The sequence below is a fragment of the Xiphophorus hellerii genome, chromosome 10 (genome assembly GCF_003331165.1).
Source record: "Xiphophorus hellerii strain 12219 chromosome 10, Xiphophorus_hellerii-4.1, whole genome shotgun sequence".
In the NCBI taxonomy this organism is placed as follows: domain Eukaryota; kingdom Metazoa; phylum Chordata; class Actinopteri; order Cyprinodontiformes; family Poeciliidae; genus Xiphophorus; species Xiphophorus hellerii.
Window position 1 is genome coordinate 25,502,559 of NC_045681.1, and position 13,604 is coordinate 25,516,162.

The window sequence follows — 13,604 nt, forward strand, 5'->3', positions numbered from 1 at the left end:
AAATCTACTTGCATACCTAGCCTGATGTCCTCGGATGTGACTCTGGAGAACAATTGCTTTTTGTTTGAAAAACTTGAAATTTTTTCTACAGAGGAAGCCCCTGATGTTCCTCTGGATGGTGACAGCTGCCCATGTCTGAGTGCTGTTCCATTTGTCCTCCAACTTCTGGTATAGAAATTCTTTAAGAAACACCTATAGGTCCATTCAGCAAATGAGAAAAATACAGAAAAATCATTTTAGTAACTTGGTTCATTAAACGAAACAAGTGAAATCAGTTACACATACACACTGTTGTTTTCAAGCCTTTATTTCTGTCAACTAGAATGAGTGACCCAATACAGCTAATGAACATATCACTTAATTTCATAGATTAGAATGCTTGATCAGACCAATCAAAAATATTTTGTCATGGGGCAAAAGATTCCTGGCGGCGCCCCTGAGAGGTGGATAGACTGTGTGAGATTATCAACCATTTAGCATAATTAGCTTTAGTTCTACAGACTACTGTTTGCCTTCATTTCACTTGGGGCTGGCTGCACAGTGGTTGGTAGCACTGTTGCCTTGCAGCAAGAAGGTCCTGGGTTCGATTCCCGGGCTGGGGTCTTTCTGCATGGAGTTTGCATGTTCTCCCTGTGCATGCGTGGGTTCTCTCCAGGTACTCCGGCTTCCTCCCACAGTCCAAAAACATGACTGTCAGGTTAATTGGTCTCTCTAAATTCTCCCTAGGTGTGAGTGTGTGTGTGCATGGTTGTTTGTCCTGTATGTCTCTGTGTTGCCCTGCGACAGACTGGCGACCTGACCAGGGTGTACCCCACCTCTCGCCCGGAACGTAGCTGGAGATAGGCACCAGCAACCCTCCCGACCCCATTAGGGACAAGGGTGAACAGAAAATGGGTGGAACGAGACATGTTTTCATTGAGGGCTTAGGCTCCTCCGCTCATACGGGTGTCTCCCAGGTGATTGGCGACATCCTCTACTGTCCTCATTGTAGAAACCACTGGACCATAAATATTTTTCACTGCTGGGCCTGAAAGAAAGGAAACCAGATCTATAACCCCTGCTGTATAGATTGTCATTTTGACTGCGCCCAAATTGGTGCCCATACTCGGGGAAGGGCTGGCGAAACTGTCTTGTTGGTGAATGTGAATCTCTGTTATCCAACTTCAGTTTCAGTGTCCTTCTTTACTGAAGTCCTTTACAGTACTAGTGAGGTCTTGTATGGCAGTTTTCAGATGCAATTGCTCGCTAGAAACAGTATTTACAGAAGGGGATGTGCTACATCTTCTGCTGCAGCACCTAGCAATACTGGTGATATTAAACGAGCAGCCTGATGAGCCCGCTCTGCTCCTGCTGCAACCTCAAAAGCCTCCTGAAACGTCTTCACCCCACTCTCATCGCACTTGATCTGAATCCAGATCTTGATTCAAACCAGCAATGAAACAGGACATTTTCATGTACTCACTTGCATTTTTCTCAAAATCAGGGAATGCCTCTTTCACTAGACAACATATATCTGCAGCATAGACTTCCATCGCTTCATTTGGCAGCTGATAACATGCATTGGGAAAAGTCTGAAATGAAGCAATGACATCCTTCTGGCCAAACGCGTCCTGGAGATGCTTTTTGGTAGCCTCAAATGAACTTTGTGTGTCCTTGGGTAAATTGTCCCACACTATGAAAAGCTCAGGCGGCAACAGTGTAGGTAATTCCAGGGCAAGATTAGCATCTTTATAACAAGCTCGCTGAATAACCTCATGTCAGTGAGCCCACAGTGTAAACGATTCACGTCCGTTGCTGCAGAAGTGCTGAGGGAATGGGATTCCCCTGTTCGAAGCAACTGGAATGGATTGGATGTCCCCATTGCAATGGTGCCAGATACTAATGAATAACCTTCATTAATGACCTTTAATGAAGGTTAAACTTTTGACCTTGAAGAAAGTAATAAAAATTGCCTTGAAAAAAAAAATCTCATTATGTCATTATTCTGGTATAATAGCAAATAGTAAAATGTTGGTAATCCTAATTTACACACAAGACACTGTGAACAAATGTTTTATATAGTTTTTTATGTAAACTTCTGGTTTTAACTGTATCTGCTTTAAGGTCATCATATTCAGAAGGTATTTTTAATCTGACAAAAATTAGAATTCATATGACAATTTACGATTGTAGAAAGTCAGTAAATGAACTCTGTTTTAATTTCATGAGTAATTATCAGCAAACATAAGAGTTTTATTACCTTGGTGCGTCCTAGCTGGTACTGTCCCTCTTCAGCATCAACCATGTTTAGCAGCTTTACTGACAGCTCTGTCTCTGACAAGTGGCTGGACTGTTGGGTCAGTAGAAATGCATACCTACAGCAGAATAGTAAGAACAGTTACTTAGATCAGTGGTGCTCAACCCATTTTCCTCAAAGCCCCCTTTCTTTCTTTCAAGTCAACCTGAGTCCCCCCAAACCCTTGTTGTTTCCCACCTCTTCCAAAAACACACTGAAGCATAATCTCCTTATAATAATAATAATAATAATAATAATAATAATAATCATCATCATCATCATAATAAAAAGTGGCTAGTTACAAATTATTATTTGGAAAAGGGGAAAAACTGTTAGTTCTACAAAGAAAATAACTAAAGGAATACCGTTGAGAGAATTTGCATTTTGATCACTTATTTGTGCTATACCCGAGTTATTTTCATCATCTTTGACACACAAACATCATCTTTGCCTTTATTTAGTTCAGTCTTTACTGTTTATTTTTTACAGTTCAATTTTTTTAGTTTGTTCATTCTTTTGTATTTAGTTGATAGTGCTTTACTATTTACTGATGGATTCTGCCTGATCCAATGGGATGGCTGACTCTCCATCCTAGAACTGCACTCTTTAGTCATGTGAGGTATTTCTCCATATATCTATTGGAGCCACTTCTCCTGTGGAGGTCACTGTCTTGCATGTGACAGGCACTGTGTCATGTGTGCAATCAATCAATCAATCAATCAATCAATCAATCAATCAATCAATCAATCAATCAATCAATCAATCAATCAATCAATCAATCCATCAATCCATCAATCAATCAATCAATCAATCAAGTTTATTTGCATAGCACATTTCAGCAACAAGGCAGTTCAAAGTGCTTTTCATCACAAAAACACAGTACAGAATGGACCAAAACGTGTTAATCAGTGCAACCTCCATCGGTTGAGCTGATTAGGGTTGATGACGCAACCCATGGAAAAAAATGGGTTAACACATCAAAATATTTGCACATCAATTAATCATTTATCAAAATATTCATAAGTGAATATCAAAATATTGATCAATGATTAATAGATTATGATTCAAAAGCATCTCTAAACAGGTGGGATTTTAGTCTAGATTTAATTGTCCATTAAGGTCCTGGAATGGGAGGCGCCTAAGATCCTGTGTCTACCTGGACCATATGTAAGTGACTTTCATTCCACACATGGGAACACACACAGACTTTGCAAACTATGTGGGACACAGTCGAGTGTGAGCCAATTGGGAGGTTCACTTGTGGGTGTCAGCCGGTCCATGCTTGAAGGAAACCTGGGCCTGACGGAGGGCCAGATGGAGGTGGCTACACTCTGGTGCAACAGTTCATGGGCGTATGCCAGAGTGCCTCTCACATCCCCTAGACTTACGTTTTCAAAATAAACACCTCTAAAGGGCTTAAAATGGTTATTGGTCGGTCAGGTCCCCTACCCATTCTTATGTTACAATCTCCTTAGCCGAGAATCTGGAAGTTCCACATGGTCTTAGCTCAGTCATTCTCTATCACCTTGGGAGGTGATTCTCACTTTGACCTAGAGGTCTCTAGTTTGTATTCCGCACAGATGAAACACTTGGTTATGTTGTTCCATGTATTCCTTTGCATCTATCTCACACCCTGCTGTGAGATGTTGAACTGTTTCTGGAGCCCCTTTGCTTATAAGATAAGAGATACTTTACTTTTTCTGGAGGAAATTTATTGAGGAGCAGGTGACTACAAGGTCACATGGATACCAAAATTGATAAATAATAAAAAATACAAAGACTATTCCACATAGTTCAGATTGGTCAAGTTTGACAGATTTTAAAAATCACCAATTAGAAATGTGGCATCTACTGTAGATGGGACAACAATAAATAAATCTAAAAAGAAAAATCAAAGTAAGTTATCAGATACATTAAGAAGTAAAAAAACAGGAGGTGGCATTAAAGATCTTGACAGGTATCATACATCTTGGCTTAAGGTCTGCTCTTGTGCTGCCATGGTCAGTGATTCTCTGTTGTCCTTCAATCTGACTCTTGCCAGTCATTTACATGTTTTGATCATATCAGTCATTTCAGCTATCTGTTGGTAGTATATCCCATAAAGCTTTCTTCAGTTCCTGCTCTTCCAGTTTCCTGCTTTCCATTGTCTGAGACATTCACTGAGGGCATCTTCATCTTGGATGGTGGTTCTGATGTTCACCACACTACTGCCTCCTTCTGTGTGCTTAGAGTATAGCCTGTAGATGCTGGACTTGGGGTGGAGTACACCATGCATGGTGAGTAGATTTTGTGTTTTAACATCTGTGATCTGAATTTCCTACTTTGGCCAACTTATTACCCCAGCAGGGTATCTGATTACTCACTCACTCTTAGCGTACAGCTTGATGTCATCTACGTGACTTTCAGTATTCATAGCTAGTTGTGTTGTTTATTTGGCTGAGAAGGTTTAAATCCATGAAGAACAGCAGTGGGCATAAAGCATCCCCTTGGTATATTCCACATTTGTTGCAAACTCATTGATTTAATCCTGACAATGCACGTTTGCTTGTCTGGCTTTGCAGTCTTGGGCATCTGTTCTGTCGCTTTTGTTTGGTTCCTCCAATATTCTTACCAATACCTTTCAGTGCCTCTCTCATGCATTGTCCCAAGTGCCTGCTACTTTTAGCTCTTATGATGCCTGACACGAGCTTCCATGTGAAGAGGCAGGTTATTGGCCAGTGTTTGGATAGGATTGCTCCCTTGTGAGGATCTTTCATTGCAAGGACTGTTTGGCCCTCAGTCATCTAAGGTGGGTCCCATTTTTCAGCAGTTGGTTAATTTGTCCTACTAGGCTCACAAAGAGATATCAATTTTTTGAGCCAGTAGGTGTAAATCACGCACCAGGCTTGGTGCTGTCCAGTTCTTCATAACTGAGACTCTTTGTTGGATGTCTGCAACAAAGACATCCAACATGAACATCACATAAACTCCAGTGATGCTCACTAGAGTTTATGCATTGAGGTTAGTGTTATCTGCTCTTTGGCCTATTAGCTGCTGTGCTTCATTGCTATATAATGCTTCCTTCTCCCCAATACATTTCTAGTATTGTTCATTCTTCAGTCTTGATGGTTGTGTATTATACCCTGCCACCTGGAGTACACATAGCTGGTTCGGTGACAAGCAGCCTGTTTATTCATCTGGATTCTCTCCAATTCGTTCTTGAAATAAGGGTCACCTTGAGCTTACATGTTTCTGGGTAGCACTATAATTTACTTGCAGTGTTTGTCACATCCAACCTAAAGTCTTGGAGGATATCAAGTCTTTTGCAGGGTTTTGTAATTTTTTACAGAAAAGCACTGAATCTGGCCATAGACATGTAAGTAGTGCTGAATGGAACTCCCATCAGTGTGTCTTTGGTCAGTCTGCAAATATATTTTTGTTGACAAGCCACAACTTTTTATTCATTTTCTTGGAATGTTGTTTTTGATAGAGAATCAGCTTGGAGATCACAAAGCTCATCTTCATAGCCAAGGTGTTCCATGTCTTTGATAGTGGAAATATAGGACTCCATTGCTCATGTTTCTCTTGACAAATGCGCATTCATGTTGACAAAGCAGCTTTTCAATTCTTCACAGAGCAGGTTCATGTGCTGGATAAACTCTGTGTGTAAAGATGCATGAATAGTGCTATCTGACTGCTTCAGTGGCAACTACTGCTACTCTCTCTTATCCACATTTATTCAACCCAGTATTCCAGTTTGCACACTAAACTGATCACCTTCCTTGCACTGCAAGTTAATACATCAGCTTGTTTGCCTTGCCTGCCTGTTAAATTCTTCCTTACTCACTATTTGCGATGCTAAGGAACTCTGTCAAATGGTCTCTTAATGAAATTGGTTAAATTTTCTTGACAGGAAGACTGGGCAGAGGAGAACCAACTTGTTCTGACAGGACATATTCAGGTGGATGTGTTATTGGATACATGGGGTAAATGGAAGCTAATGTGTCTGACAATTTTGTCCATTGAAGACACTAAGGATTTGTATTCATTTGGTCTTTTGGTAACGGGATTTCTGCTGTTTGTAGTTGGCAGCTACTTGGCATTTCGGAAAATTCAAAAGATGTTGGAAGCTGTTTCGGCCCTTGTCAAATTGCCTGACCAGTGTGATGGTTTTGGCCGACTAGCGAATGGTCAGCTCTGCGGGCAGAGCAGGAAGCTTGGTGGAATTCTTGCAGAGATTCACAGGTCAGCTGTGGACTCTGGAGCTTGCTTGGAATGGAATTGACCTTGGAGAAGCTACTAATTTGGTTTAATTTTATGCTGATGACAGGGACTTAAGCACATTGCACACACATACACCATTCATGGCTATAAACACACCCTCCCTGAATTCACTGGCCCCCCATCCTTAAGTTGTCTATGTGTTGTTGTGCAGAGGTGTTTTGCAGCATATGATATGTTTTTTTCCCCCTCATCCTATCTGATGTTGTCATTTCATCATTTGGGTTTTATTTTTGTTTTTGTAGTTAAGGGTAGTGCCACCTTTAGGGTGAAGTTATTTGGTCAATTCGATCCTGCACAGTGTTTTTGAGAGCATGACAGTTTTCACTTTATCCTCTGCAAGTGCCCCATACATCAGTTTCCCAAATTTCAGGCAGCTGGGTTGGTTAAGCTCTTTTTAGCCTTAAAAGCAAATACTCAAAAAGTTATGTATGGTTTTATGCAACTTGCTACCTGCTCTTTCAAAGGATTTTCTGATGTCTGTGGATCTTTTTGACAGTGACAACTGTTTTTTCTTCTCAAAATACTCCTGAGTTTCACCAATAATGTCATGATGGTTAGTGTTTTGGTATTGTCCAAGTTCACTTAGTTTCATGCTGGTGAAACTAAGTGAACTTAGTGAAGCTAAGTGAATCTTGGCGTCACTTAGCTTCTATTACAAATTACATACTTATGCTGAGAAGTGACCATTTTTTTGATAAATTCAATGTGAAAGTCAATAGAGTTTAATTGTTTAAATTCTTTCTTTACCTTTGTACCGATTGTTTTTATACAAACAATTAACTGATATTTTCACTCTCTTGTTCTTAGAAGATGAGGTCATGTGCCAGCTTGCAATCTCTGATGTCACTGTATCAGAGATATGGATGGACGGGTACCCCCTTTACTCCCCCACGTTGGGAATCATTGACTTAGCTCATGTACATAGCTCAAATGACTGCTTGGTTTAAGTCACTGGTGCTATATTTAAATATGTAGGGAAAACAAGGTTATTTTGCCAGTATTACTAAGGCAACTCAAATTATTAAACAAATGTGAGTAAACCTAATCTGTACTTTTAGTTTGCACAATTTTGACTGGCCAAAGTTCCCAGTTTAAATATGTTTTTTTGTTTTGTAGTTGAGGGTGTAGCTATTTCTTTTAAAGATACCAAACAAGGTACAAATTACTACCAACCTCAATGGACAGTGTTCAGTTTTTTTTTTTGCTATGATCACAGGTGATGCTGTGGTCAGGTTTAGTGTATGTGCGTGTTAGCACCTCTGAATGAAGCATGAGTACTGAATCCTGATAGGAAAACCTTCTTTTCGGATGTGAATTGTCTTCAGTACACCTGAGTGTCTCAGCTGAAGAGACATATAGTCTATATCAAAGATCCCAGGATGCTGACAAAAGACACATTAGATACAGCACTCAGTCACATTTCAACAGTTCATCAATTCTGTTGCTTACAAAACTATAGCCATTTAATTATCAAATCTTTTGTATTCTATATTTCTATGCTGTGCTCACTTAAATTTATAAATACTTTATCAATGTTGATAAATTTTCTCCACTATAGTAAATAGAATTCTAGATTACTAAATATGACATAAATATACATTTATGAAATCTATTGCATTATTGATAAGCAAAAGTGGACCACTGTCTACTGTAATGGAAGTTTGCTAGTCATTATACATGAACAACAAGAAAGAGGAATACAAGTAATAACGCAATACTGTAGCTTCCATGTTGTTTCCCACGTGAGATGTAACAAATGCTTTTTAGATTTAGCATTTTCACAGTGTTGAATTAAAAGGCCATACTAATGAAACAACCTGAAAACAAAGTTGAGTTACTTCACACAGTCAGGCTTGGCACATCCATATCCAGTTATAAGGCATATTGCTATGTACATTTTGATTGAACAGCAGAAGCTAAAGGAAATGTTTTGTATTATAGTAATTTTTACCTTCACAAAATTTGGCTTCAGACAACGGATGATGGTAGTGTTGCATCTAAGAGTGTAAAAAGAACATTTGGATTAGTCTCTCAGGTAGAAGGATAACCTTTAAATCAAGATAAAGACAGTATTATCTGACCCTGAGCTTAATCCTTTCGTAGCGATTGCTAAATTTTTGCTAAATTCAAATTGAGGAAATATAAATAATTCCTGCTTCTATTTAAAATTTGCTTACTCACAGTGAGTATGGAAAATATTCAGACTCGGTTTCATTGTAGCAATTTGCTAAAAACAAAAAAGTTCATGTTATTTTACATGAATGTACACTCAGGATCCCATCTTGACAGAAAAATAGAAATGTAAAAAACTTTGCAAATTTCTTTAAAAAGAAAAACTGAAATATCACACAGTCATAAGTATTCAGACTCTTTGCTCAGTATTGAGTAGAACCCCCCTTTTAAGCTAGTGCAGCCATGAGTCTTCTTGGGAGTGATACAAAAAGTTTTTCACACCTGAATTTGGGGATCCTCAGCCATTCTTCAGTGCAGATCCTCTCCAGTTTTGTCAGGTTGGATGGTGAACGTTGGTGGAGCCAGGTCTCTCCAGAGATGCTCAATTGGATTTAGGTCAGGGAATGGTCACAGAGTTATTCCAAAGCCACTCCTTTGTTATTTTAGCTGTGTGCTTTGGGTCATTGTCTTGTTGAAAGGTGAACCTTTGGCCCATTTGAGGTCCTGAGCAATCTGGAAGAGGTTTTTTTTCAGGATCTCTATACTTGGCTGCATTCATATTTGTTTCAATTGCAACCAGTCAGAAGATCAGAAGACATGGACAGCATGTGAGTTAAATACGAATGACACAGCAAAGGAACTGAATACTTATGACCATGAGATATTTCAGTTTTTCTTTTTTTTAATGAATTTTCAAACATTTCTACATTTCTGTTTTTTTCTGTCAAGATGGGATGCTGGGTGTACATTCATAAGAAATAATATGAACATTTTTGATTTTAGCAAATGCCTCCAATAAAACAGAGTGAAAAATTTGAACGGGTCTGAATACTTTCTGTATGAAAGCAGAAATTACATTCTGTATCACCCTGTCTATTATTTGCAACATCTGAATTACTTCAAAGGAACTAGAGTTCAGAATTTCTTCTCTTTACAGGAACCAGGATGCAGAGAATTCCATGAACACCGTAATAATTGTCCCAGCTCAGGCACCAATGACCACTGCAAGGCTGTCACTCTGCTGTGCTATTTGTGTGATCCCCCCACCTACCACCAGAAATGTCATACGCTCCAGGTCAAAGGTGAGTTACACACCAGGTGTCAGAGAGCAAAAGTGTGATATATACAGATATCCTGAACAAATCCTGGATACCATTAGATCACATCCACATGCTAAAAGACTCATCATTCATGTAGGCACAATATCCCCAAACAGCAGTCTGAACTCGTGACACAGGATTTCAGCCATCTACTCAACACCGTTATATCTCAAGTTTTATCTCTGGCCCACCTTGAAGTTTTAGAGAATGTTGTTTTGTTGGCTTCTTACAGGTTTTCTGCTTTTACACCCCACAGCCAAATGGTAATACTGCAGATGCCCATTATCTTCCAGTCCACAGGTGATCAGCCCGATCTCTTTGATGTTAGAAAGTCAATAGAATGCGACTCTCCCAAATGACACTGCTTGAAATCTGAGATAAAACTGTTTGTGATTTGCCAATAAATTGTAAACCGATCCCCCAATTGGGAAAGGGAGGGACTTTGTGCCACTATATGTGTGTTGGAATTCCAGTTAATAAAGGAGAAATCTTGCAGGTAAGCTGATTGTGATTACTCCATCTGCTTAGGTATTTTAAACACTTAAGGACTTGTAGGCAGCTAATTTCTGATTGGCACGGATCCCGAGGTCAAAGGGAGGCACTCGGTTTGGGGCCGAAGTGATCCGGTTGAGGACCAGTTTCTTTACTATTTTAAATATTATACACCTCTGGCAGTACAATAGGACGCTTCAACATGCTGCTCAGCCCAAACACCAGGGATGTCTTCGGTTTACAGCCACCAAAATGTATGGTTTTATTATGAAAACTTTGATTTTTGCTCTGCATGGGAGACATCTTTTGGGGGCTGATGACCTACAGTACATTTGAACAAGTCAGGAACCCGTATTCTAACAATAATGGCATGTACTTGTATATTGTTTTACCAAGTCCAGAGGACCCCAAAACACTTCACACTACACCCCGTCATTCACACACACATTCACACACTTATGATGGCAAGCTACTCGATTGTAGCCTCAGCTGGGGCAGTCTGAAACTATGGACTAGGAAATCTAACACTAAAGAATGACTAGACATAAGGAACATAATAAAATTAGAGTGACTTAAAAAAGAACTGAACAAAGCACAAGCAGAGGGTCAAGGGTGGAGGGGGCTTGAGCCCCTGTCCCTTTTATCCTTGATGCGCCAGGTGCCCTTTTTTGAGTTATTTGAGTGAAGCCTCTGCCGTGCTTATTACAAACTGAACAGTCAGGAAACAGAAACACTTATCACCAGCAGGTTTGTCCCTGCTAGTGAATTAAATAAATTAAATCTTCCAATTGCTCTCTCATATCCAGCAGGGAAATGCACAGCGGGGTGGCTCAAGCTCTTCATGCAGTGCTGGCCCAAGATAATATGGGGCCATAGGCAGAATCTGATTCAGGCTCCCCCTTCTTACCGGTGATTGAGTGACTATATTTTTTAAGGTCGACTACAACATAATAAAAGTCAAGTCAACGCCGACTAGTCGCGGTGACGTCATAGTGACACAAGTCAAAACGCTTCACAACAACTTAGAGACTTTATCAGCTATATTCATATCAAATATTGATTAAAAATCCCAGATTTTACTAAGTCTATTATACAAGAAACAGATCATTATCCCGGACTTCTTCGTGAGCAGCAGAGAAAAGGCAGAAAAATTGCACAAAGTCGGGTCTGACATTTTTTTTGTTTGTTTTTCAAACACAGACTGATACTGATGATCGCATATGCTGGATAGCTGCACATTTAGAAGTCAAAGTATTACACTAACCACTGGTTTGTGATGTTTTGGAACATTTCAAACCAAACTTATTATGAACAAATCCTGTTTGTTTACTGTTGAATTGAGCAAAGCCACCTGCTGCTCCTCCTCCCTGACACGCTGCAGGATGCTCTGCTGACTCGGCAGCGGCTCTCTGACTTTGTGTGATGAACTGACATGCAGACGGTGGCAGAGATCACCTCCATCAGATCCTCAGAAAGCAACTTGAACTTTGTTTCCAGATGTTGTCAAACAGCATCTTTATAAGAGCGTAAACCTGCCAGGTTAGAAGATTCAACATGCAGGGTGATGCTAATCAGTTGGATGATAAAAACGCCCGACATGCTATATCTTCGCACATTACTCTAGTAGTCTTTTTTTTTCTTTTAAGAATTTTTTTGGCACTAGTTGCCTTTGTTTGACAGCAATCCGACAGGAAGAGGGCAGGGAGAGAGGAGCGGGGGAGAGAGGCAAGGGGCAAGCAAATCAAGGACAGGACTCGGGACTCCAGACTACCCTGGTCTATAGTCTCTATTTGCAGTGTTAACCACTGCGCCATGCAACGCCCCTATCCCAGTAGTCCTTGGAGGAATTTTTCAGTTTCTATTTGGTAAATTATTTACTTTTTATACAATTTGAGCTGTCTGACAAACTCACCTATTTCACCTGCTTTCATTGTCTTGGAAAAATCAGTTTTGTCACGTGATTGTGACAAGTCGACGCCCTTAAAAAGTCATTGCAGAGTAAAGAATCAACTAGTCGACTACTTCATACTAAGAACCTCAACATCACTAACAGTGTTTAAATATAGATTTATTCAAATCTGTGAGAGGGGGCCCAGGTTAATTGGCTGAGCTTAAAATCAATCACTGATTATTGGCTATTACTTGCCAATAAGTTTGTTGTATTTGTGAACAAACTCAGCTCCAACACAAAGATTACAGATAGCACATATTGTAACCATGGTAACACAACAATCAAACTATCAAGATGATTCTTTACACTTTTACAAAGTAAGCTTCCTAATTAAATCCTAAATTTACAATTTAATATTTCATTTCTACTGAAACACTAAGTAAAATGTTATAGCATTTTCATTCTCAACAAACAAATGCTAAAGTTTTAGATCTATGGTCTGTGTTACAAATCAACCATTTATTGGGGCCCTAGACCTTCAGTAGAAGTCTGGCAGATGTTTTAAGCAGACCTATGAAGACACTGTTGCAATAATCGACTAAACTTAATAAATTTATTATTTCTTCTCACTCAGACTCTAGTTAAAGTATTTTTTCCATGACAGAAGTCATCTACCAACACAGCTATATGGTGTCTTACTTATTTTAACTTGTTTGTATTGCTAAAATTGTATGCTCTGTTTGTATGCACTTGTACAGTAAAGCATTTTGTGATTTCATGAACATTCACCTTATGCTGTGAATGTTCTGTGTGTGCTGCTTCCACACTGAAAAACAAAAATAGTTGAACCAACTTAATTGAATTGCTTCAAGTGGTAAGTTTATCCAACTCAATTTACTAAGTTTATCCAACTCAATATATTATAACCATCCAGCTTATTATTAGAGTGCTCTCTCGAAAGTGTATTTGCGCTGTAGTTCATCTGATGGACTTATTTACATTAACCTGACTTAATTCTTTTGCTTTAGTTATGAAAACTTACTTTCATGTGTTCAATTAACTTAAAAGGTTACACATTTTTAACTTTTAACATTTTACTTTGACTTTATTTGAAACAATTAAATTTCAAATGCCATGTTCATATTCCAAGTCTGACATCATGATGCAAGCTTCAACAGGGAGAGATCCTGTACCAAACAACAGGGTGCTGTGATGGTGCAGCAATAAACATAAGGAGACCTTAGTCCTCGACGGGGCCATCGCATGTTCGATTTCCGGGCTGATGTCATTTGCCGCATGTCTTCCCCCTCTTTCATTACCCACTGTCCTGTCTCACCCTTTTAAAAAACAAATCTTTTATTAGTTTACTTCTTTATTTGAAGTAAGGTAAGGTAATTTTTTTTATATAGCA

At 39.3% G+C, this 13,604-nt stretch overlaps 1 protein-coding gene across 1 annotated transcript in view; it reads right to left on the reverse strand.

Moving 5' to 3' along the window:
• The window catches only part of myo15b (myosin XVB), an 89,838-nt gene that overhangs the window by 51,932 nt on the left and 24,302 nt on the right, over nucleotides 1-13,604 (reverse strand). Inside the window, exons 15-18 of the mRNA XM_032573826.1 lie at nucleotides 8,490-8,535; nucleotides 7,796-7,920; nucleotides 2,240-2,354; nucleotides 17-192 (exon numbers count right to left, since the gene is read on the reverse strand). Of these exons, the coding sequence (XP_032429717.1) occupies nucleotides 17-192; nucleotides 2,240-2,354; nucleotides 7,796-7,920; nucleotides 8,490-8,535 (462 nt within the window). The remainder of the gene's footprint in view (nucleotides 1-16; nucleotides 193-2,239; nucleotides 2,355-7,795; nucleotides 7,921-8,489; nucleotides 8,536-13,604) is intronic.